This window comes from Nilaparvata lugens, chromosome 5, assembly GCF_014356525.2.
Source record: "Nilaparvata lugens isolate BPH chromosome 5, ASM1435652v1, whole genome shotgun sequence".
Lineage (NCBI taxonomy): Eukaryota > Metazoa > Arthropoda > Insecta > Hemiptera > Delphacidae > Nilaparvata > Nilaparvata lugens.
In genome coordinates, this window is record NC_052508.1 from 3,858,107 (window position 1) to 3,884,254 (window position 26,148).

General features: G+C 34.0%; 1 protein-coding gene across 7 annotated transcripts in view; it reads right to left on the minus strand.

Annotated features, from left to right (window-relative positions):
* LOC111043473 (collagen alpha-1(XVIII) chain) overlaps positions 1 to 26,148 on the minus strand; it is a 206,737-nt gene that overhangs the window by 96,764 nt on the left and 83,825 nt on the right. For 4 of the 7 annotated variants that reach the window (XM_039429740.1, XM_039429741.1, XM_039429739.1 and 1 more), the window contains one exon: positions 5,612 to 5,683. The exons of the other annotated variants lie outside the window; for them this stretch is intronic. In XM_039429740.1, the coding sequence (XP_039285674.1) occupies positions 5,612 to 5,683 (72 nt within the window). The remainder of the gene's footprint in view (positions 1 to 5,611; positions 5,684 to 26,148) is intronic. 7 annotated transcript variants of the gene reach the window in all.

Below are 26,148 nucleotides of genomic sequence, written 5' to 3' on the forward strand. Positions count from 1 at the left end.
CCGTTTTGGGCGTAAGCCTGTGGTACTCTTCTGAAATTTGTGTAGACTAAAAACCTATTATGAATGGTTGAATAAATAAATTATCAAACTATCCTAGAATTGGCACATTATTGAAAAATGTTATTTTGACTTATAATTGAATTGACCCACTTCCAAGAGATTATTAATTTATCGATATCATGTTTCCCGTTCACATTCTATTCTCCAAATTATTGAATAATAAACAAATGGGCAGAGCAGAAATCCAAATGCTGTTAGTATTTCTATGAGGGTGAGTTGAGACAACTTTCACACTCTTATCAACAAGTCTTCCACCCCATTTTTCAGTTTGTTGAATGAAGCCCACTACTAAATATAATCAAAAAGGTCTACGAGGACCGTTTTGTTGTAATAGGGGTGATGAGTTGTTCCATATCAGTTGACCAGCTAAGCATTATGGAAAAAGGTTTCGAAACATAAGCGTGGTTTGTGCCATTTGAGTAAGAATAGGCACGATCTGTCGAGCAGAGGCGAAGAGCCACAAAATATTACATTAGGAGTTCTCAACCGAGAAGAGCACTGGTTTCACTTATCCATACTAAAATATTTTTCTGATCTCGCTTTTGTTGAAAAGCGTCCTTCTGACTCTGGTTGACATGACTGTTATAAATAATGTGTGAGGGATAGATTTCGAAAATATATTTTTGGAGGTGAAATAATATTTGTTCAGAAAGTTCCATCATGCACTTTTTTTCTTAATTATTATAGGAACTCGATTAAAATGTTGTCATTATTTTTATCAGTTTCGGTCAAGAATCATTACGCAGCTAAAGTGTCACCCTTCTTACAGGCTACTGTCAGTCAACAGCTTGGAATGCATAGAACTCTAAACTCAGCCAATAGGTGTCAGCACTTGTTGGATGGAATCTCGACTCCGCCTACAGTCTCTCCTGATTGGTCGACAGTTTGGAGCATCTAACTCTAAAATATTCCAATAGGTCGCAGTATCTGCTGGATGACGAATTTACAAGTAGTATCCTTGACTCCGCCTACTCTCTTCTGATTGGACGACTACTCATAATGTGAGTAATTCCAAACTATGCCAATTGACAGCAGTACTTGCTGGGTGATGAGTTGGAATATAAGTATAGAAATATAATGTTATGATGTAGCTTGTAGTTGTTTGTGAATTTCTGGCTCAACATTTTCTTAATTCAAATTATTAAAATTAAAAATTCAAATTTGAAATTTTCAATTTTATTATTGAAATTATCAAGCTTTCTAAAAATATTACTAAATTAATGTTATTACTCAAGCAATTGTTATCACTGTTCAGTGATACTTAAGGAGTGTTCTCGGGACAGAAATGTGAAGTGCGTGACATACACTACACATAACTTCCATACACTTTTGGATTTCATTACGATTGAAATTTGAAAGAGGAATAGTAGGTATAAGCTAAGGTTAGTTTTCCTCTTTCAGATTATGATATCCATTGTCATCATAGATCATTGTGATAATTGTATTAATAAATAAAATGATTGAATCAAGAATGTTATTGCATTTATTCAAATGATGATGAATCCTTAATAATAGTTATTTCACCAAAAATCCAGATACATTTTCTCTGTTCATTCAACATAGAATCTCCTGCTAGCTTCTAGCTGATGTCACTGTTATTAATATTTGCAGTAGCAATAGCAGAAGTATCCGGGGGAGTTCATAGCAATTGATTCGGATTCTCGTACAAATAATTGCAAAAATGCTTGTCAGTTCAATATTTTCGAATTTATTGAGTCTTCAATGCCTCTGGGAAAAAAGAGGAGTATATGGGCTTATAGTTCAATTAAATCTATAATCTGCTTTCAAAAGGGAGAAATGTATTAATTGATTGGCTTTTGAGTTGAAAATGGATTTATTTATGGTAATATTAATTGAAATAATTATAACTATTGCAGGTTTCAAATAACTGACGTACCTCAGAATTGGATGTCAATTTTTATTTCTTCCTCTTTGGATGTTAAATGAAAGCAGTAAAGTATAGAAAGAATAAAATAATATGAATAATAGAAAGCTATGATCTAGTTCGATATATCTCCATATAATTAAAAGCATTGGGTTTTAGCATGTCCATCTATCATTGGATGTAATTATTGGCAAATTTCAGAGTTCAGTTTTCAAGTTTTGAATTACATTTTGTTGCAATATTTTCATTATTTTCTGTTTTTAATCTAATTAAATTCTAAATGTTGGTTTCTCCACTTCTGGACTCAGAATTTGATTCAAAGTGAAGCAACATGAAACTATGTTGCAGACATAAGTTACTTGTTACTTCTATCAGAATTCGGAAAGGGGACAGTTTCGGGCTAGGCCTGTTGGTACCTTTCTGATCATATATTTGATATGTGTATTATGAAATGGATGGACATAATTATTGTGTATCAATTGTGTCGCTACAGAATAGATAATGTTTTCATCACTACATGTTTTGCACTACTACAGAATAATACAAAAATAAAAAGTCATGAGCTGGTTTGCTGCTTTTCCATATACAAAAGATCAAGTTTTAACAAGATTATCTCGAAAATTCTTTTCAGCATTCATTACTATTTCCGTGACGAGATGTATCGGAAATTGGCAGTTGAAATTGAACAAAAAACTGCTGAATCCTTTTGTTGGCGTATTTGACATACGATGTTATCCTTTTGTTCTTGGAATTATTGTCAGCCGGTCTGGAAAACTCAGCGAATGTTATGATACCGCCCGAGAAGAATTGCTTTGTTGATCCTCACTGGGAATTGTCCATCATTTGAAGCGGTGCGACTCTCTCTCATTTGCAATTTTACACTTTTCCAAGAGCCGACTAATCCCATTTCTCTCTTCCCTTTTTCCCTTCTCCTTTTGCACTCATCCAATCAATAAACAAAAAGAGACTACGTAAAACAAAAAGGAAGAGTCTTCCATGGTCGATCAATACAACAACGATATTTTTCAATACAGAAGATCATAGGATTCAGTTAGTTAAGTATCAATAATTATCCAATAGATGAAGCAACCGTGATCAAATGTAATTTTCTCTGTAGTGCTAATGACATATTTTTTTAATTTCGAATGATAATAAAGTTTACCGTCTGTGTTCCAGCAAATACCTGCGACTATCAAGAGTGTTTGTTTTCCACCTTCCACCATTCAAGAGCACCTCAATTCGATAACTAAGTTATAAGCAAACGATGAGCAAATTGATAATATATTTTAAATACTTCAATTTCAATGTTCAAACCATCACATACTGTACATGATTCTAAACTTTTTCCTAGAGACTGAGGATTTCTACTGCGATTATAATTTTACGTTGACTAAATTCCTTACTTTGTAACTTCAATTTTATGTTGAGTGAATGAATGAACTAATTTATTTAAAAAAAGTTGAATTGAATTTTAGTATTAGCTGCTCATAGTTGTGAAAGCTCTACTAATGATCATAGATTGTTCTGACGTGAATAAAACTGTGACTTGAATTCAATTATTATATCCAGTGAAACATTATAGTTGACTACGTATTCTTTAGCTGTTCCAATTAAAAAGTTTCTGTATAGTTTTGGTTATAGTTGATACATCTCATTGCTCATCAGTATTGGATATTTCATTCTTAATCGATATCTCTGGTGTTCTATGTAGGAGTTCTTCTCTCGATCAGATCAAATTGAATGTATACCGGTATGTACTTGGAACAAGAGAATATGATAGAATTGGATTTCTGAGCTTACAAGTTTGATGTTTGTACTGAACAGTTATTAAGTAATAATCATTCACATTCATTCCATGAAGACAATTTTTCAGCTACTCGGAATGAAAGATACTTGAAGTTGTAAGAAGCTTATTATTCTGGGATTGATACAATCGTGATGATAAACTTTCTGGCGTGATAATTATACTTCTCCTTCGGTTGATGTGAACTATGAATAATGAAAGAAGCCATTCCACTGAATGAGGAAGCGCTACGAATATTGTTGTTGTTCGTAACTCAAAACTCTTGCTGAGTGGGGAATGAGTCTGTATAATTATTATTTCTTGACTTTCATCTCAACACGTTTTGCCAAACTTTCCAATGGTTATTGCATCAGAGTCTTGGTGGAGAATCTTGAACTACGATTACTGTGATGAACTATTTTATTGGAATAATAAAAGTTGTTTCAATTTATTCCAACTAGGAAGATTGAATATTTTTAAAAGCTTATTTAAGCAAGTACTGCACTCACAAAAGTATTATCTAAAGCTAATTCAGTATTTTCAAAGCAGCCTATTCCTGAATAGAGAACCAAGTTAATAGAGTAGTAGCAATCCTTTAGAAGTAGCTAAAAAACTTTTTATTTTCAAAACTAGTCTTGAGTGTATTAGTAAGACCTGGTTGAAATTCCCTTATTATCACAAAATTCCGCTCCTTTGAAACTATTACTGAGGACTGAGGTGAATTGAGCTTAAAAAGTCTCAAACCTGACTAGAAGGGCGTCTTGATAAAAATGTATAAACGAGCATATAATTTGATTTTGTTTCAATCTCTTTTGAAAATGAGGTAGTTTACAGGCTTACGTAGCATTGGCTAAGTAATGTGCTGATCATTAATGCATTTTGATATTGATGAAAAATTGATTCTCAACATAAAAAGTGACTCAAATAATAATGTATTCACAGCAATAATCTTATTGTCAATTATGTATAGTTGTAGAGCACAACTATTGACGTGGAATTTGCATGATTATTCTACGTGGAATAAGCCTTGAATTGCCGATCAGCCTTGCAAATCCTATGCTCGAGATATTTAATAGTAAGCAGTAGAGTAAGATAGGAGTACAGGGTTGCTGATTCTCTGTCGTTGTCCCCTATAGATGATATCTGATGTAATATTAACTGTTCTTTCTAGTTCAAAGTAATCAATAATTAAGATAATAATGATTATTATAATAATTTTTTCACCAAGAAAAATATTTTTATGATTGAATGATAAATCTTCATAATTTGGATTAAAATATTTTGTGGAATGATTGAATTTCCACATTGTAAGATAACGATCTGGCAACGTTGCGGAGCTAGAAGAGAATAGCGCTATCTGCTTTGTCGAATAATAGACAAGGATAGCAACACCAACTTCAATCAAATACTGCCATCACAATGTGAACCTCAGTGTAATGTTCTATCTATAATATTGTTGGTGTTTGTACCTATAACTGGAAAATAGCCATGATATTGTTGAGAGCTCTCTGCCAGGCTTTTGAACTCCGTATTATCTTGGTTGTTTTGATCTGAAGTGCCCTCTTCACTCTCTCATCTGACCTTGAAGGGTCAATGCTATTGTTGAGTGGGTTCTTCATTTCCACAAAGTGAGCTCACTGCTCAAATTTCTATCAACCACTCGAGAACTGAAGTGATTTCGGAAATGAAGATCAACTCAGGAGAATCGATTTCCAAGTTTAGTGTTTGAAATTCTATCATAGCCTTCCAAAATATGAAAGGCGCTTCCCTTGTAGGACTGTATCATGAGCATTTTACCACCAGTGTTTTTCCCGTGAGGAAATTGAAGAATGCAACCAATAAATGGATTGTGAACTAAAATTATGAAATGAAAATAGAATTACCTTGGGCGAATGATCACAATACGTTTCTGCGTTTCTACGATCGGCTGAGATCTTGAGCTCCTGAATGGATCCCTTTTGAAAAAATAAAACGAGAAAATTAAATTGATGAGAATGATAAATCATAATAATAATAATCAAAATCAAAGAACAAAATTATAATCATAATGATTCAAGTAAGAATAAATAAAAAATGAGTGTTAACCTTCAACCATTGAAAATGAGTTATCTCAAATTTGAATTTTGAATACGTTTCTGCGTTTCTACGATCGGCTGAGATCTTGAGCTCCTGAATGGATCCCTTTTGAAAAAATAAAACGAGAAAATTAAATTGATGAGAATGATAAATCATGATAATAATAATCAAAATCAAAGAACAAAATTATAATCATAATGATTCAAGTAAGAATAAATAAAAAATGAGTGTTAACCTTCAACCATTGAAAATGAGTTATCTCAAATTTGAATTTTGTTATACGTTATCCGTTAGAGGTTCCTTAGGCCTAGCCTAAAATCATTTGAAAGTTGTGGTATTGAGGCTTGTATACAATCTGTATTTGAGTAAACCTGTTTTTTTCGTTAGCGCTACTCTTGAATAAAAATAAAAATAAAAATTTAAGAACCATTTTTTAAAATTGTTTACTCGCAACATGTTTCGGCTATGATGGCATTATCGATAAAATTTCGATACATTATCAATCTATTCCTAGAGTAAACCTTTTTCGTCCATTATATAGTGTAATATTTAATATTCAGTTTTATGAGCTTCCTTGTTGAATAGTGATTGATTGATGTATGTTATGTGGGATCTGTTGTGTTGAAATAGGAGGGATGGTAGATATTAGATTAAACTTTGACGTGTCTTATACTGCGGGATCGTTGCTCCCTTAATGCAGTTCAGTAATTGTGACGAACAAGAAAAGTAAAGTAAAGTAAAGTATAATACAGTATTTATAGTATGAGATACTATAAAAATACTATCTTTACTGTTTTATTTCGAAAAGTGATGTGAACAGCATTTAGATCTGGGACAAACACAAATCATGATATCATGAATATTATTTATATAGTTCGATTACAATCTCAATCTCAATGAACGTCGGTCACTTGCATATTTAAAAGCTGTAACAGCAAGTAATAAAACGAACGATTGTTGTAGGTTGTAGCCAGCAATGGACATCCAATAAAGCGAGTAATAATGCGTTTTCCCAGTACAGTAGTTGTAGGAGAATGGGCTACGCTCGGCTTGGAGTGTTGGGTGGGATTTCAAGTAGTAGAAAGTAGCAGAAAACGGAATACGAACGGCTAATATGGTGAGAAGTGCGAAAGCGGCAAGCGATAAAAATGTTAAAATGAGCGGAAAGAATGGGAGATGGATAGATGGGAGTGGGGTTGAAGGAGAAGGATTGGGAGGAGGAAGTAACTTTTATGGCGGCCGAAGTTCAGAGGTGAGGTCACAAAAGTATGGAAGGGGGTTGCTATTTTACCGGTCCAAAAAAACCCGGGGAGTTGAGAGTTGTTCAATGTCTGTGAGCATTCTGCGGCTAGTCTTTCGCTTTTTTATTCAGCTCACCCCTGTTATGCTCTTGATCCGTGCATTTCCACCGTAATGGAGCATCCTACATCCTAGCAGCAGCAGCAGCAGCAGCAACAGCAGCAGCAGCAGCGCAACGCACAGCGAGCATTGAAATGTTTGCAACGGTCGTTTTCTGAAATGTTTGCAGGCATGTTTCGATTACTCCAACGCCTCTAAATCAAGTCCCTTTTAAGCTCTCCAATTGTGCGTTCATGGATGGCATAGATTTGTTCGTTTTGAATGATAAGGATCGGTTTCATATTTATATTGACGTTTTTTATCTCATCTCTGTGAAGCTGTAAATTTATTGATTTGTACTCTCAGTTGTTCCTAGTGTCCATCCAAGTATATCCACTTACATCTAAACTCAGTGAATGAGAAAATTCTACGTATGATGATAAATCATAGTATTTCTTCTTTTTCTTGTTGTTGTTATTGTTGTTGTTGTTGTTGTTGTTGTTGTTCTTCTTCTTCTTCTTTTTCTTCTTCTTCTTTTTCTTCTTCTTCTTCTTCTTCTTCTTCTTCTTCTTCTTCTTCTTCTTCTTCTTCTTCTTCTTCTCTTCTTCTTCTTCTTCTTTGCTGGTATTTCAAATGAGCGACTTATTGAAATAGTAATGTGGATATATGCAGAATGAAAATCCAGTAAGGTTCTACTTTCAATTTTGAAGTAATCTTCCAAAAATATTCTTCCTGACGTTGTGTTTTTCATTTCCTATACTATTAAACGAGCAACTCCTGTTCATATGTTCAGATGTTTGGATGTTTAAATGTTTAGTTGTTTATATGTTTGTATTTCACCGGATCTCGAAAACGGCTCTAACGATTCTCACGAAATTTAGAACAGAGTAGGTTTATAATATAAAGATTCAATTGCGCTAGGTCTCATCCCTGGGAAAGCTAGCTGAAGGACATTAAAAGGATAATTATTATTTATCCTTGGAAAAACAGCTGATAATAATTATTTCGTCGTCTGTTGGTGATGGAAGTGAGTGAACGAGTTCATGTGTGTGGGACTGTGTCGAAATTATGACTCAGCTGTTGAACTTTTGTAATCATTCAATCAGGTACTTAGTGTCGGTTGCAAAAAAGCCGGGTTATTTTCAATCCTGATTAATTCCAGTAGATCCATCTTTTTGAAATGGTCTTCTCTGATTTGGTTCACGTGAAGTTATTCAGGATTAAAATTTAACCGGCTTTTGTTTAACTGGGCCTTTGTGAGGGAAGTTTTTGCATTCCTCTGGGAATTAATCTCAATTTACTGTGATGAGATAGAACATTTCTGTATGAATGTTACTATAATTTCTTCTTTCATAATAAATATTTCATGCTTTTGTACTCCAGAGCGAAGCTCGGTCCTCGATATTCTGATAGTAAACGCTGACTTAATAAGATTATGCTCATTTTTGAATTGTTACATGACTAGTTAAATTTGGTGGTGACAGAATGGTATCAATTGCATTTGCCCGAGAACATTTATATGGAGAATTTGTTGAATAATCTCAAGTTTATAATTATATAACTCAATTTTCAAGTAGATTGAGTTGTGATCGTAACTATGTTTGGATGAAGCAATGAATAAGCATTGAAAGGCAATCAATCATGAGCAAATATGTTCCTCTCTGAAAAGTTACAGTGACATGTTCATTGATTTGAAATGCACGGTTTACCCAAAAAAAGATCCAAGGTGTGGAATAAAATTCTGTTCAAATCAATTCAATATGATTGCCTTCTCGTGGTTATATCAACCCGAACAATCTTACCTAATTTATGATGTTGAATTCTGTATTCATCTACCATAGAGGAATCAAATACCTACAATTTTCAATTTAAAATTCTCATTCAGTGGAATGATGTTTGAACCCAATTCTCTAATCGAAATTCTCGCATTTCTTCAGACATGGCATTAGTTCCTCAAAAATGGAAATTCATAATCCGCGACAAAATTCAATATCATGATCTTAATCCAGATTCAATTTTCGCTTTTGATGAGAGGCTACAATCAAGGTCTTTCGCAGACGCGAGATTTAAAAGGGTGAAAAGACGAGAGGATGAAAATCTTTCTTGATCTCTCACTCCATTTCACTTTCTCTCACAAACCCTCCCTGTCACTCTCTCTCTCTCTTTTGCTCGGAGGATTGTCTCATGCACTCTGCAGACTCAACAAGAATGAGCATTGAGGGCACTTTTTACTCCAAGATGATAAAGAGAGGGATTATGAAGATCCTTTGAACGTCAAGTGATTGTACGTCATCAGTACTCAACAGGTATTATATAAAAGAAAATCTCTCTCAAATGCGTTGAGGTTATTCATTTTGAAGGTATAAATCCTTCTTGAAGATATCCATGGAATGTAAGTAATAGAGCATATCATGTTTCTACACCTCCCATTTCCTCCTATTTGAAAGATCTGTAGTAGTGATATTGAATTCTTAGCTTGTTGGTAATAACATGAATTTTATCGACTGATTCTACATTGAATGCAATGTTTCGAATTTCTATACGCAGGTATCTCCCATGGGCATCGTTCTTGGAAAATTCTTTGCATTTTGTTGATTGTTGTACATTTGAGGAAGATCAAGTATTGGATTCGAGATGAAAAACTGTCATATCTGAGAATCCTATTATAGCAATTTCTGTATATTTATATCTGGTTATTTTTATATATTGCTATTTATGTTCAACGGATCTCGAAAACGGCTCTAACGTTTTTCATGAAATTTGGAACATGATAGGTTTATGATATAAAAATTCGATTCCAATAGGTTTCATCCTTGGGAAAACTCGCTGAACGACCTTAAAAGGATAATTCATCTTCGACTGAAACAGCTGTGGATAGTAAAAAAGTGAGTGAGTATGTGGAAAATCAAAATATCTCATCCCCGAAATTCATAAGATGACATATAGCCAGCTGTGAAATATAAACACGATCATTCTAGAGAATTGTGTTCTGTTTATCAATAAAATATTGGGGCACCGAGCTTCACTCGTTACTTATTTATTGACTTTTGAAAAACCGAACACAATCCTTTAGAATGATTGGAGAAGGACTAACAGGCACAGCCCAAAACTTTTTCTTCCCGAATTTCGTTTTATACACTATAAATAGTCGAGAAAGTAGGTTATGTTCCATACACTTGAATTCAGGTTCAATTTTCTGTTCAAACATTTGAAAACAAAAAAGTTCTAATTGAGATTATTTACAAACCAAATTGAATAACAAAATAACACTCACTAATCACTTAACATTGTCAAATAATGATCAACTTTGAAAAATATGATATACTTTAGTTTAGGAGGATAATCATGTCATGTCAACAAATCAGATTATGTTGATCTAGTCGATTAAATTGTCTAGCTCGATAACATTTCTCGCTGATTGATTATGATTACACAGCTGGAAATAATTCTCTCTCTCTCCCACACAGGCACACGCATCTTCTGTTATCGAGAGACGACGAAATTATCATCTGTTTTTTCATGGATGAATTATCCTTTTCATGTCCTTTAGCGAGTTTTCCCAGGGATGAGACCTAGGACAATCAAATTCTTATATCATAAACATAGTAGGTTTCCAAATTTCGTGAAAATCGTTAGAGCCGTTTTCGAGATCCATTGAACATTAATAACTAATATCGGAGGACCGAGCTTCGCTCTGGAGTGTAAAAGCATAAAAAAGTTGTAACGAAAGATTGAATTTATAGATCATATTTATTTATTCACTTTCTCAGTCGTACAATTATTTTTACAGTTATATGAGGAGGCACAACAGGCTTATGCCCAAAACTGTCCCTTTCCAAATAAATACTTCAGTCCAAATCAAACTCTAGGTTAAGCTACTATCACTTATCAAAATAGCAATTTATTCACACTTCAAGAAACAAACACATCATCAATTACAAATAGATATACTATGATTTCGATTAAGAATGATATGCTATGTTTGCTACAGTATTTGTTAATATACTATGTACTATTCTACACTAACAGCATCTAGTTATTATTTTGAACTTTCTGAAGTAAACATGTTTTCCAAAAAAAGAGAGAAATAAACGAAAATTATTTTTTCTTCCTGAATTTTTTTCGTGAGATCAGCTGAATGATCCCACACATGCACTTCTTCACACACTTCCATTACAGACGACAAAATTTCCAGCTGTTTTACCAAGGACGTATTTATCCCTTCAATGTCTTTCAGCGAGTTATCCCAGGTTTTCGACCTAGTGCAATCGAATTTTCATATCATAAACCTACTTTGTTCCAAATTTCGTGAGAATCGTTAGAGCCGTTTCCGAGATCCGGTCACATACAGATATATAAAAGCATCTAAACATATAAACAGAAATTGCTCGTTTAATAGTTTAGGATATAATCAGATAACCAGATAGCCAGATATGAAAATATAAACAGATATACAGAAATTGCTCGCTCAATATAATAGGATAAAAATAACGAGCGGAGCTCGGTGCCCCGATATTAGAAGATTAATGAAGGATTATTACAAATTAATTATTATAAGACGTTCCATAATGAATTTCCATTATCTTGGAAAATATAACTCAAAAATTATAACTCAATTTTCATTCATCTCTCAATTAAAAATGATCCTTATGTGAATGTAGATTGATCCATCAATCAGTAGCTTAGTCAGGTTCAGGAGCAGAAGTGTGTGCAATTCCAAGAAAAAAATTTTTTTAAGAATATTCTTTCCTTAAGGGAATAATGCTCCAGATCTCTATAGCAAGGCTTAAAATTGGTGTATCAGTTCATTACCTTGTGTTACCAGTTACAACAATGATTAAGACGAAATCTCTCTCCCTCTCTCCGTGAGTTATTATTGTTTATCTTTTTCAATGATGAGAGAGATCACCTCGATCAAATGCCAGTAGAAAAATGAAGGTTGTTCAGAAAAGACTAATTAGAATGGATCAATAATTAGTCCATTAAAATTGAGATTTAATTTATCCTTTCAGTGGAAGAGTCTCACGGTTATACTGATTTATCAATTGAATTGATTATATTCCCTGATTATTGGTGATTGATCCATTGTCAATCACCAATAAGATGATACAAAAAATCAGTGAGACTCGAAATCCTGGTATATCAAATGCCAAGTTCCCTCTGACACTTGTAACGTATCAAAATCTGATGGGTAAATAAACTCCCTATTTGAAAGAAATTTATAGGTCTAAAGTGGAATAATAAGTCTTGTATCGCCAAATGCGATAACGTTTTAAAAGATTAGATAATATCAGGTATCATGGCTAAAATTAGAACAGCCGAATAGCAATAGAAATAATTTGCTACTTATATAATATTATATAAAGTATTGAAAATTTGAGGTTAGGCGTAAAATATCTATTGGTCGGCGACATAATGAAAAGTAGAACTTGCCCACTTGCCTGCCAACCACTACCATGGAATGTCACCAAAATTTGTAGAGCACAATACCCTTATTGTACATTTTAAAGACTTAAAGTTTTAATCTAATTATTAAATTTCCATAAGACTTTGTGATGCTGTTTTAAAGCAAAAGTCATGCAAATATTTATTTAATCCCTTGGAAGAGACGACTTCGGCCACCAACAATCCAGGACTATCAGGAATTTCGGATCGTCGCCGACAACTTATAAAAATTCAGCACGTGAGTGAAAAATAGTTGAAATAAAAATAGGGCGCCCTCAGTGCTTCGAATGAAATAAAATAAAAGCTAGCTCGTCGGAAAGGATTTAAATATTAAGAAATTAACACAAAAAAACTTGCGCAAGTCTTGAAAGGGTATAAGAAATACTTGTAAGAATGAGTCAATTTATATATCAAAAGTACATCAATTAAGAGAATATAAGTTCTAAGCTTGTAATGCTAACATTCACCCAATCATTGATTTTATAATACAATTCGTAATAATATAATGTAGCTCTGGTTCTTGGGATAAATTGATTTATCTAATTCCATCAGGTGCCGAATCTTACACCCTGAGATATATATATTTATTATCGAGAAATTTATTGGGAACTATAGAAATTAATGTATATATAATTATTGATTTGTCAATTTACCATTCTCTGATTTGGGAAATAATATGTAAAGTAGGATTATCCAAATCGACAAGCAACAGCAAGTTGATGTCAAAGCTGCATGCAAATACATGCATATGATCAATGAATTGAAAAGCACATGGTAAAGTTTCGTGCTATAGAACTGAAAATAGTGTACTGATCTGTGATATTTTATTTGATTTTGTTCTTGTTCTATTGTATATTTTGTTGCTCTATATATTTTCGATATTGACCTGATTTTTTTAAAATTATTTTTCTAATATATGTATCAAATTTTTTATGGTGTACCATTCATTTTTACTCCCCAATACCATAGAGTATAAATCTTATAATTATATATTCGTTAATAATCAGTATTAAATTATTGCAAGAGCTCCTGTATGAGCCTATTAAGATTTTAATGAAATTGTATCCTAGAAAACCACGACCAGATTTTATAGTATTCAATTCTCATGCTCTACCGATTTACGCCAAGCCGAGGCGAATCGTTATTCATAAAAAAAAAAATAACGTCATACACTTAAAGTCAATAATGCAATTGTACCTCCCTAAAAATCCACAGTATAACCTGTTCCACTATCCAATTGACAATGAGAATTTGAACTACTCACAAGAATGAATGTCCTTCGACAATTGTATAAGATTTATCCGATTGGAAATGCTCAAACCGAAATTCTAAATAAATATCACTTAAAAATTAACGAAAACCGAATGATTATGAGAAAAAATAACGCTTGAATACAATTTCGACGCTGGAGGAATTCCAATAGTGCTTTCCAGAACGACGAGGAGTATGTTGGTTCTCCATGTAAAATGATGTGATATTTGAACATATTATGAAATCGAGAATCTCTTATCAGAATTCGTCAAAACTGGAGACTCCAATATTGAGGTCAGTAGTTTTTCGAACAATGTGTGTATTGAGCTTCAGAAGGACGTGTTAACTATACTCATAGTGAACTACTATAGAGTAATCATTATACTCATTGGATGGCTCTAATGAGTTGAAACTAGTTGTGATTTGATATAGTAAAAGGGGTACCTGATAACTTTTATAGTGTTTCAATAATTTCAGTAGCCCTATAGAGAAGAGAAAAGTGAGTGGACTACTATACTCTATACTACAGTTCATAACTTTCTAAACACAATAACAAACAATATCCTTTGGACACCTCGTTTGGCGACCCTAAATTCTGCAGTTTATTTGAAGGTGCATGCTATGAAAAGCCGGTGATATGAGTTTGCACCTTGCTGCGGGACTCACTCATAACAAGCGTTGATTTAGGACACTGTTGCTATCGATTTCCAAGTGTAGACGTGCGACGTGTCACAAGTAACACTTGCAAGTGTCACAAGTAGAATGTGCAACGTGTCACAAGTAACACCTGCAAGTGTCACAAGTGCCACGTGCGACGTGTCACAAGTGGCACTTGCAATTGCGTCCAGGCTCCTTGAAACGTTAAACTCATTAGGAAAGCGCTTATGGAGGAAGATTGTGACAAGCTTTAAATCTATCACGTTACTAGACACAGGACAGATTGAGTGCCTCCGTTGCAAGCCAAAGAAAAAGTCCATTGGTGGAGTGGAGACCGCAGCAGCTATAAAACAAGAGCCTGCCGTGATTAAAAGTGTCTCTGACATTTTATCCCCTTGTTTTCGCAGCACGCAGCAAACAAAGAAGTTGCAAGACGGAGAGAGTGGGAGGCAACATTCATTCAGAAGTTGTAAATTATGTGGAACGGAAGAGAAACTTTGATTGGATTTTTATACTGTACTGTCACAGGAGAGCCATGGATCCACAGGACACACTTAACGATTGTAATGTACTGTAATACTTTATCTCTAATGATTTTAAACTGCCTCAAGAGTAGAAAAACTGCGCTGTTATTGAATAAAAGTTTGGAAGCGGTTAGCGAATCTTAAACAAACTTTCTATTCTCTCCCAACTGGCAGAAGAGATAAATTATTGTTTTCCCATAACCTTCCTCAAGGAATCTCTCTTGCACAGTGGAAAGTTCCTTACTCGTGGATTCAAAATGTGGAAGTGGGAGTTTAATGTCATAAATCCTGTCACAAGTTCATAAAACACGCTTGAAAGCTATTCATTCTGATTTTTCTACATTGAATAATTCAAGTTATATTGTTCAGGCTATCACCATATTGAAAATCCTATATTGCTACTTATGCAATATGAAGTAGAATATAATAGAGAAAATATAGTATAGAATTACTAGTCTATGATAATAATCGGTAATAATAAAGTGTTAGCAATTGTAAGTGATTTTGAATTTATAAGATTAATCTAGTAGATATTCACCATTAGTAAATATTTATATCTATCATAGCAATGATGGAATATTGATAATTTTTCCAAGTTATCATTTCAAAAACGAATATTATTTAGAATCATTTCTCTATTCTGGAAGAACTTGTTCTATAGAAGTATATATTGATGATAATTTCAGGAAATCACTTAACACTGAACAGCAAACAACCGATATTCAGCTCTATTGAACGTCACTTTCCTAAAGGTACGTACAGATTTACGCGCCGCGAACACTTTTAATCAGATGCCAAGCTTTTTATATCTGTATCTTACCGTTTCTGTAAAAATACAGATATAATCAGCTGATTAAAAGTGAATTGCTCATGTTCGCGGCGCGTATATCTGTACGCACCTTAAGGCACAGCCAAATCTTTTCTCACTCATAAAATCTACCGTAATTTCTAATCTGGACAAATTTTCCTCACATCGCTTCCAAAACTTGCTTTAAAGATTGACTAGATGACACCCACACATATGATTTACATAATTATATAGAATAACATAACATAGGCTTATAGGTGTGCATTGACAGTAAAATAGGGGCTATCAGTTGGCTCTGAGGCTTATCTCCATTCCGCTCGCAGCATCCTGACACAGTTAGTGGGTGTGGGGTGTGTGAGAGGAAGAAGGGAGTATGATTGTGATGAGGAGGAGTGGGCTGGAGAAGCAGCAGTTGAAACCCTAGAGATGGAGATGCAGGTAGAGGTACAACTCGTGAAACCCTAGAGGTGGAGGTAGCCTGGTGGCACATATGGATCACGCTGCGAATATACGTGATCATTGTGGAATTGTATTGGAGAACGATTCAGTTGCGAGTTGATACTCTTGTTGCTTGCCCTGAATGTTAATATACCTTTCGAGTGAGTATTTTGTTGACTATAGTGTGAGCAAATTCGATAGTATTCGAATACATATACAGTCAGGCTACTATGCAAACACTCTAGGAAATGTATTTGTCGTATTCAGTATACGTTCAGCAGTGGTATTCCCACATTAGTATGAATTCTATTAGTACTCAGCGGCGTGGAGTATGGGGTTTTTATTTATTTGAATATTTTCACTTTATAGCAAGTCGAAAATATGAATAATTTCTCAAGAATTAACTTAGAAAGAGGTTCAAGAACCTTTAGTCTACGATTCCAGTAGTATCTTTAATCGTTGTAAAAATTTTAATACTGAATCCGATTCGTTTTGATAAAGGAGATTCTCTTGTCCCTTTCCTCTTGGTTTCAATCTCTACCAAATGTTATTAAGGTTGCAAAATTCTACTCATGCCAGACTTTAAAATAAAAAATTAATTCGTTCATCAAGAATAATATCTTTTTCAGATATGAAATACAGTGATCTACGAATAGCTGAACTAAAAACCTTACACTGAAATTACAAAACATACACAAGGTACTCAATAAATAATAATTCAGATACTCAATAATTTTGGTCAGTCAGCTATAGTCAGTCGAATATAATTATACCTTCTTCCAGCTTGATAATAATAGATGATGTAGTTGTATCACCTTGTTACATTTTTATAATACTAGTAGTATAGTTTACCTAATTCATTCGTTCCCAAGCTCCTTTATACATAGAAGTGAATAAAGAATCTTCCTCATCACTAACTATATTATATAAAGAAAAAGAGTTGCCCAGTGACACTGTGATAGAAAACTCATATTCCAATAGTTTATAACCAACCTGTCATTAACTACCCTAATATCAGTTCATCAAAGGTCTGCAGATAGTATTGTATTCAGGACAGTACAAAAAATATCGGAATCCAACTAGCATAGAAAATTTTCTTCACATAATCGTAGAAATTTGAAAGTAAGATTTTCTCCACTCGTCAGTATGCAAGAGCACCATAGCGTATCGTTTTTCACTTTTCAACGAAGATTATCATCAATTCCACACGCATTACGAGGGCCCACAGCAAAATAGAATATCAAAAGATCCGGTTTTAGACGTTTTTATCTCGTTTAGCAGACACACAGATGTGCTTCCACCTATTCAAACGGCCATTCATCTGCACACAAAACAAGCGTGGGTCTCTGAAATATTGTTCGGTGTTTCCGCGGTTTTGTTCATGTTTTAATGTGTGAGTGTGTATTTTGAAGGAAGAGAATGAATTACCTCCGTCGACCAACGGTTTCTATCGCGCCTCTTGCATGCGTCTGTTCTATATCGTTCAGTGTTTCAAAATCGTATTTTTCTTATTCTCCGAATATCAGTCTTCTATCTATCTATTTGGAATTTTGCACCACCTAGGAAATATTAACTTCATGAAGTATGTATAGAAATTATTCATTCTAGAAGACAGATATGGTACCCGACGTACAGTTTGAGAAGAAACTTTACCTTAAAAATCATTGCTTTCAGTTTGAAATAATGAGAATGCTGGCTCGATGAAACTGCACTTTCATTAGTTGAAAATAGAACAATATATGATTCTGAATAATTTTTAATACTTTGATTCCGGATTCAACAGCAAAGAAAGTTAAACAATGCTTTTGTGCTCATGAACACTATATTTAATCTGAAGTTGGGTTTCTGGGTATTATGAGAGGCACGAAGGAGGAGATAAAGATTGGTGAATGGAAGCCACTGCCTTCCATTTTATTATTGATATCTGTTCATTTTTTATATTAATTATATATCCACTACATTCATGAATATTTTACTCTTCATACATCGTAGTCATGTATTCCAAGTATTTCAAGTGCAGCTGTACATTATGTGATTACATTGAATACATTATGGAGCCTTCCCCCTTTAAACAGTTCCTGTACGGGATTGCCAATCGTTAGTGAGTAAGATTCTTCTTACTTTTGTAGTCATGATTTGAAATTATATTGATTTTATTGGTTTGCTTCAATGATGTAATAAGATTTATATTAATTTTCGATGTGTTATGCTCAAGTTATTCCTTGTGAGGTATAAAAGTGAATGATTAGTTGTAAAAAATGAAATAGTCTCATAATTCGCTTTCAACAGACAGTAAAAAGTTTTCAAAACCACGATAAAGCATGAAAGTTTTGAAAAGCAAAGTTTATGTGAACTCAGTTCATTATTCATACGCTAGCAGTGTTCAAGCTTGTAGAACATTTTTATCCGAACAGAATATTCCAAACGAACAAAACTTTCATTTAATGACAGCTGTGAGTTGGAGTGCAGTAAGTTGTTTTGGATGAGCTGCTCTAGAAGTGGTACAAGTGTGATAGATTACAGGGCTCTTCTCAGGACCATGAACAAATTATCCGGTCAGATGCTTCAATTGTTAAGCCATTTATTGGAAAAACATCCATCTTGTTTCATCTCAACTCCTGATGCCCGCAAATACACTTGATGGTCTTGGACGGGACGGCTGAACTGGGATAGGGTACCTATTCACTTGATAAATGGTCGTTGCTCGACACAAAGGTCTAATGAGTGGAAACGTGCTGCAGCCGCTGTCTCGGCGGCTCACTATTGACAGAGGTTAATTCCCTAAGTCAAGAAACTGTTTCGATTTGTCCGTGAATTTGTGCTTTAGTCAAGTGGTGCTCAGCTCTAGCCATACAACTTGCACAATCCTCTATTCAACAATTAACTTTTCATCTGTTGTTTGAAAACTCGGAGAAAGAGTTGATTTTGGTCATGCACTGAAATGAGTTCAGCTGTGTGATAGAAAACCATTCTCTCACCATTCCAAATGTTATTTGCTATCCTCTTGTGGAATATATCACAGATCATTTCAAGCAAACTATTTGAACTATCTGATTGAAGCTGTCAAATTGGGTCGAGAGTCGAGGAAATATTATGTCAAATTCGTGTTAATCAATCAATTATCTATTTCCAAGTGAATGATCACTGAAAACTCCCCAATCAGAAGTAGACCATCAAAATAATCATCTCAAGTATATTATGTTGATAATATACCAGGAAATCTTTCAAAATGTTCTCATTCCAAGTTTGATAGCGTGCTCTTTAATTTCTTACATATATATCTACTAAATCACTCTTACTGGGAACTTCTAAATCACTTTCAACTTATGACTAGTTAAGTTTCTGATGATATAAGGCTTTAATATTATAATTTGAGCTTTCGCCTTGTTTGAGAATTTGACGTCTTTTGAGATGGGTATTCTCATTTTGATTATTATTCAGTTTGCTGAAAATAAGCTTATGGAAAATAAGCTGGGAGTAATGGAAAAGAGTCCATCAGTTCGCTTCTTCAAATACCCTCCTCTTCTGGTCCATATTTTTGATGATTGAAATTTATGAGTGACGTGGAACGTGCATCTCGTAACTGTAAGCTAAGTAACTTCGCACATCAACACTTCTACCTACGTAAGAATTAGAGCTTTTCTCATAGAAGAAAAGCAAGATCGTAAAGAGAAGACAGTGCGAAAACTGTAATGAAAGCAACTTCAGCCACAAACTACAAACAGCTTCCCGGGGAAAAAAGCTAGAAGACGCCCGGCCGTTGGCAAGAAAGTGTGTGCGAATGGCTCCATCTGTTCTCAGCACAGTAGTTGGGCCTCCTGTCTCAGAATAACATACAATGCCACTGTACTGACTGATGAACGTACTCTTATTTATGTACCTCGAGAAATATGTACAAAGCAGCTATTGAAATACATTACAACAACAGAAAACTTTATCCACACTCAGAAATTGCCCTCTTTTAAAACGTTCTGCTTGATTGCTAGAGATCAACGAGTTGAAGTTTATGTTATGTTCATAAAAATTAGGCGAAAATCTAAACGTACTCATATTTTCATTCTTTTTCTACTACGTTGAGTTGAAAAATAAGAAAACTAGCGTATGACAGATATACAACACATATGAAGCTCATGAGTCTCAAATGCCTATTTTATAAGTGCTTAATAAGCCTATTTATAAGTGCCTATTGATATGCCTATTCAATAAGTGTATAATATACACTGTCTGTTTACAATTTGAAATGTTATGTAGTTTTTGAACAGGAGAACATACTGACCGCCGTCATTTGCTAGTCCATTCAGCGTGCAGCATTTGGAGGCGAACTAGCGTTACACATAATTTGAGTTATAGAAATTGATTGCTGGAAAATTTTTGATATTGAAGAAGATTTAGACTCGATCTTTCAATTTTCACAAAAAAGCATTTTCAAAATCATCTTCACCATTAAAAAATGTCCAAAATTGCTCAGATAGTAATCTATCACATATAAACAATCCAAAGATAAAATTTCTGTTTGAAATTTGCACCCGAAAAACGTTCAACTATGTTGCTAAGATGGTTACTTTTTCAAAGAATTGATACGTTATAAGGGAGGATACGTTATTAATTAGGAAAATATAATGAGACACGTGGGAGGAGAGTGGAATTGTCAATTCTGCTTTGAGGGAAGAGAGGAATACAAAAACAAAAATTATTCTCATTCAGACTTCCTTCTTTGAAACGTTGCTTCCCCTATCATTTTTCTCAATAACTTTTACACTACTATATTAAGATTATTCTCACGATTTTTTATAATTTTAATAGCTCAACATGAATTTGTATTTGCATGATAAAACAGTTATCGATTGCACGAGAACCAAAATCATGCTGGCATACTAGCAATTGTATTTTAATACCTAGAATCACTCATATTGGTTATCAGTGTATTGAAGTAAACGCTTTTCTAGCTACGATTTTTCATCAGAGATAAATTGATCGAATATAAGAACGAAGGTTGATGTTTTCAAAAATGTTGATCTATCCTAGTTGTATAAAAAACAACCAGTAATTTGAGATGATACAAAATAAACTAAATATAAAAAGAAATAACTATGAGTGGTATAATCCCTCCTCTCTACATTTGCACCCAGAGTACCTGACGCTCTTGTTGCACCAATGCAAACTTCCAGGAAGTTCAATTCTACTAATTTCCAATCAGTTGAACTGATTGTTATTGTCATCATATCTCACATTGCTCAGATGAATTATAAATGGTGAATCTTCAGAGTCACCCAATCATAAATAGATAGGCTATGATGATTCTACAATACATGAATGATAATATTCGCTTCTGCTACACTGCACATGGCAAAAGAGCGACAATTACAGAGTGTCTAGTCATGTAGGATTAATCCAGTTTATGTGAGGGTATTGTCATTCAGAACTTCAAACGCACATGTGACTATGTTGGCTCGGCCTAACTCATATTTCGTTTATCAAGTAGTATTAATTTCATCGATGCTATAATTCAACTTTCATGATAATATTATAATATATACGACCACGTGGATAACAAAGTACCTTCTATTCATCATATCAATTATTAAATACCTGTATACGATAATTCAATTCTTATATCATAGTTTATATGGGTCACACAGTTCATATCCAGGATCCTACGCAATATGAACTATATACGAGATCGATATATGATAAAATTTTAATAATTTCAAACTCGTATTATTATGTCCATGAATGGATTACATAAGAGGATATCGTACAAGCGCATACAACATGCATCTTTATGTTGTCAGTACTATTCAGTATTATGTTGTCAGTATTAATATATATCACTTAATAAGTACATTTAAATCACTAGCTGTCAGATAGAATAATCATTTTTGTTCCACTATGAATTTATTCAATGCTTCTTCCTCAGGATTCATTTTAATAATATAGTTCATATCAATAAGTAAGTTGAGACAAAGCAGCCTCTTTTTGGTAATTGAATTTCAATCATCAATAAATTAGAAATCCAGTTTGTGTTTACTCATTCAACCACGAATTTTACACGGAAAACTTTTTAAATATTTTCCTAGTGTTGATAAAGAGTCTAAAGAAATAGTAGGCCTACCAATGTATACGATTTTTTATATTATTGTCCATAGAATCAAAAATGAATGGAGAATTATATTTTTCGTGCAATATTCAACTAATTTTTGATAATCAACTAACATATATCAATTATTAGCAAAAACAATTTATGTTTAACGAAGAGTGATTGATCTTAATGAATAGTATAAAGTATAGGCCAAGGAGAATATCTATATTTATATACAAATAAAATGCAGGTAAAAACAACAGGCATTCACCTAAAACAGCTCTAAACCTTAATTTGGAATATACAGTCTAGAGGTTATGTAAAAATGATAACTTAGTACAAATACTATCTTGAGTATGAATGTATAGAACTATTGATATGTTGAGAGTGAAAAGTAAGGAGCATATATTGGCCAATTTAGGCTACTGATGGTATCATCATAAGCAATAATGATGACTTTTGTTCGAGTCCTATTCTCCTTGTTCTTCCAAATGATGCAGAACCAGCCTTGTATCGCGGCTGCTACTTATCAACAAACTTCGACAAGCGCGCTAATCATGGGCCCAACCACTACTGAGCGATTACTTCCGAATTGTTTGCCGGAATAAGTGTATAACTTCGATAAATTGCAACGCTTGGCTGGCGAAGAACGGAGACGTGACCCAAAGATGAAAGCGCTTGATTAGAATCCTAAATGTGGTTGGAGTGTCAAAGAACTTTCGGGAAGAAAGGCTCATGAATTGCAGCAGTTCGGCTGCAAAGAAGAAGGGAGGAGAGAAGTGAAGCCGGGTTGTTAGGCGAAAGTAGTGAAAAGGAAAGGAATGGCTGCAGAGAAAATAGACAGGCAGCATAGTGAAGAAACAGGAGTTTCAAAAGGCAGTGAAGCCGCCTTCTCACGAGCTGCAACTACGCGAAAAGAAAAAAATGGAGACGGCTCGTTTTGGTTACTAAACTCCTTTCTCGACAAATTTTTCTACTTTTACTATATATTCACGGACCTGAGTTTTTTCTCATTGGTTATAAATCAATATCCTTCTCTTTAATTCTCTATTCTGTTGTGGATGTTCCAGGTTTCTACTTGTAGGCTACTAATATATTCTATGATACATTTAATGAACTCTTTTTACGTCGTATATTTCAACATTAAAGATATGAAAATAGTCTTTTTATTCTTTCAATTGATAATATCCATAAATATGATAGAAAACGAAATATATGGTGGATTGTATAGCCACAATTGAGTGGTCCGAGACGTCGCAAATTCACCTGCTATTGCTAGAAATGGTAGTGGGTACGAATCATGAATCTCACAGAAATTTTTGTCGGCAACAGCAAAAATAGCTTTTTCTAGAGTTTTTAAAGAGTTTTATCACCAAAAATTCCGTCACAAATCATCAACCCGAATTTCTCTGTTTATGAAATATAATCCTCATCAAACTTGCAATTTGTGTATATGAATCTTATCATTTTATTCAAGTTTATAAAATTATTCTACGAAAATTCTATTGATATCATCGTAATTACTCTATACAATTTCAATAAGTCATGAATAATCGTTATCGCACCACTACTTCCAGACAAAAAACTGGTTCACTTCAACAAATAATGAATATTGGCATATTGTCTATAGTAATGAGCATTTCAATGCAACGCAAAATAATTCATTTGGATTTTGAATTATCTTATTGATCAACATACTTATCTTATCAATTAACGAGCTATTTAATTATAGCCTGTTTTTCATTTCCGACTACTGTCTTGTTTACTCCAATAAATAAATACATTTGGAAAAATCTTTTTAGAGAAATCAGAGGACATATTTTAAAATGTGAAGTATTTCTACGTGCATTTCGATAATTTTCCCTTTAATTGATTTCAATAACTTTTCAATGAACGTGCCTTTCAATCATGTGAGAATACAATCATAGAGAATTGATTCATAATCAAACGAATAATCGATACTCGTCAAAATTTCTCATAACATTCAAATATGAGTTGAAATTGAATTTCCCTGCCCGTGCCTATTCAGTGTACATGCATGAATGCTTGCACGAGTCGAGATGTCAGCACACAGAGAACGAGCTTTTAACTCGACTGAGAATGGGGTTTAATCCTGTTGAATCCCTTGAGGTGAGACATGCATGCTACAACGCAAACGCAAAACTCCTCCGACTTCCTCATCAAGATGAATTGTGCTGGAAAAATATTCACCTATACTAAGAGGACTCCATCTCAAGATTTCAAATATGAAAAAGGATAATGGGAAGGAAGGGAGTAGAATCGTGACAAAAAGGTTGGGTGATTGCGAAAAAGCAAAAGGGGGAGTAGTAGCACACTGCACACTGCACAGAGCTCAGTGCACACTGAAAACGCTGCAATAGGGAAGTAAGTGTAGTTGTCTCGTGCTAATAATTCCGGCGTGAATCTGCATTGTGAATAGTGTCCATTGTTGGGAATTCGCAGACTTTTCACGAATTCATCTCCAGCTGGAAATGAATAATTCGGATTGAAGTCGACGAAAAGGGGCTGTGATGATAGTGATTGAGGCGAAATCCAAGTTGAAGTTTCTCTCCAATGATGATTCTCAGCCTCAATAGAGAATAATTTCCAATGCAGAAAAGGAACTAGATACGATACTTTTGAACAAAATCAATGCTTCAATGCTTCATTATAGGAAATTTGGAACAAGCTTGAAGCTAGGGATTAAAAATAGTATATAATAGGATCGAATGTGTGAGTTGTGAAAAATTAAAAATTGATAAGTTGAATTTTCAGTGATGGATCAAGATACAGAAAATCTTTTGATAGTTGAGTGACAGTTTCAATTTTTCAATCCATTGGAAAAAAAGATACATCGTAGTGAATGTGGTGAATCAGTGTGCATGCGACAGGCACACTGCCCAAAACCGCACTCCACACAAAATAATACAGAAGAAAAAATCTGGTGTGGTACACTCACACAACTTTCCTTGCTCATTGAACTATTTAAAATTTTACATCTATTTTCGCTTAAAAACCTTTCCCCTTATTTTGATCAAATATTTCTCTTGTAAAAAAACATCCACGGAACAAAGTGCCCTTTTTATAACCCTACCTTAAAATTTCTAATATAGTTCGCTAAATAAACCTAAGCGTCATTATCAAACGAGAATAATTTAGGGGAATAACATAATGACGATTGACGGCAACATATTTGCAACTACGATCAGACTACCGTATATGTGTATATAAAATTGTTTTCAGAGTACTTTTTCCTTTATGTAAATTGTGAAATTCGATGATTTTTTTGAAATTCGTCAAAACAGCTGTTCTACAGATGAAATATCTTGACTATGACTGTGTTCTTTTTATAAACTGCTCTACCTACCCACGGTATATGGAAGAAGAAAAAGTAAAAACCGTGTTCCTACCTACCTCATGCACGAGAAGGAGTTTACAAAGTCCATTTCTCAAGGATTGGGTGGACCCCATTAGTACCCCAGGAAAAAGACTCATGTCAGTTGATAGAGCTAATAAATAACTATACAGGGGATGGATTTGAAAAAAATCGTTAGAGCCGTTTTTGAGAAAATCGTGAAAAACATGGATTTTTAGTAACTGTCATTTTTCTCAAGAATATTACAGAGCTCCTGCAATTTTCTCAGAAATGAGACTCATGTCAGTTGATAGGGCTTATAAATAGCTATCCATGGTATAAATTTGAAGAAAATCGTTTGAGCCGTTTTCGAGAAAACCGTGAAAAACATGGCTTTTTAGTCATTATTCGCCATTTTTCTCAAGAATATTACGGAGCTCCTGAAATTT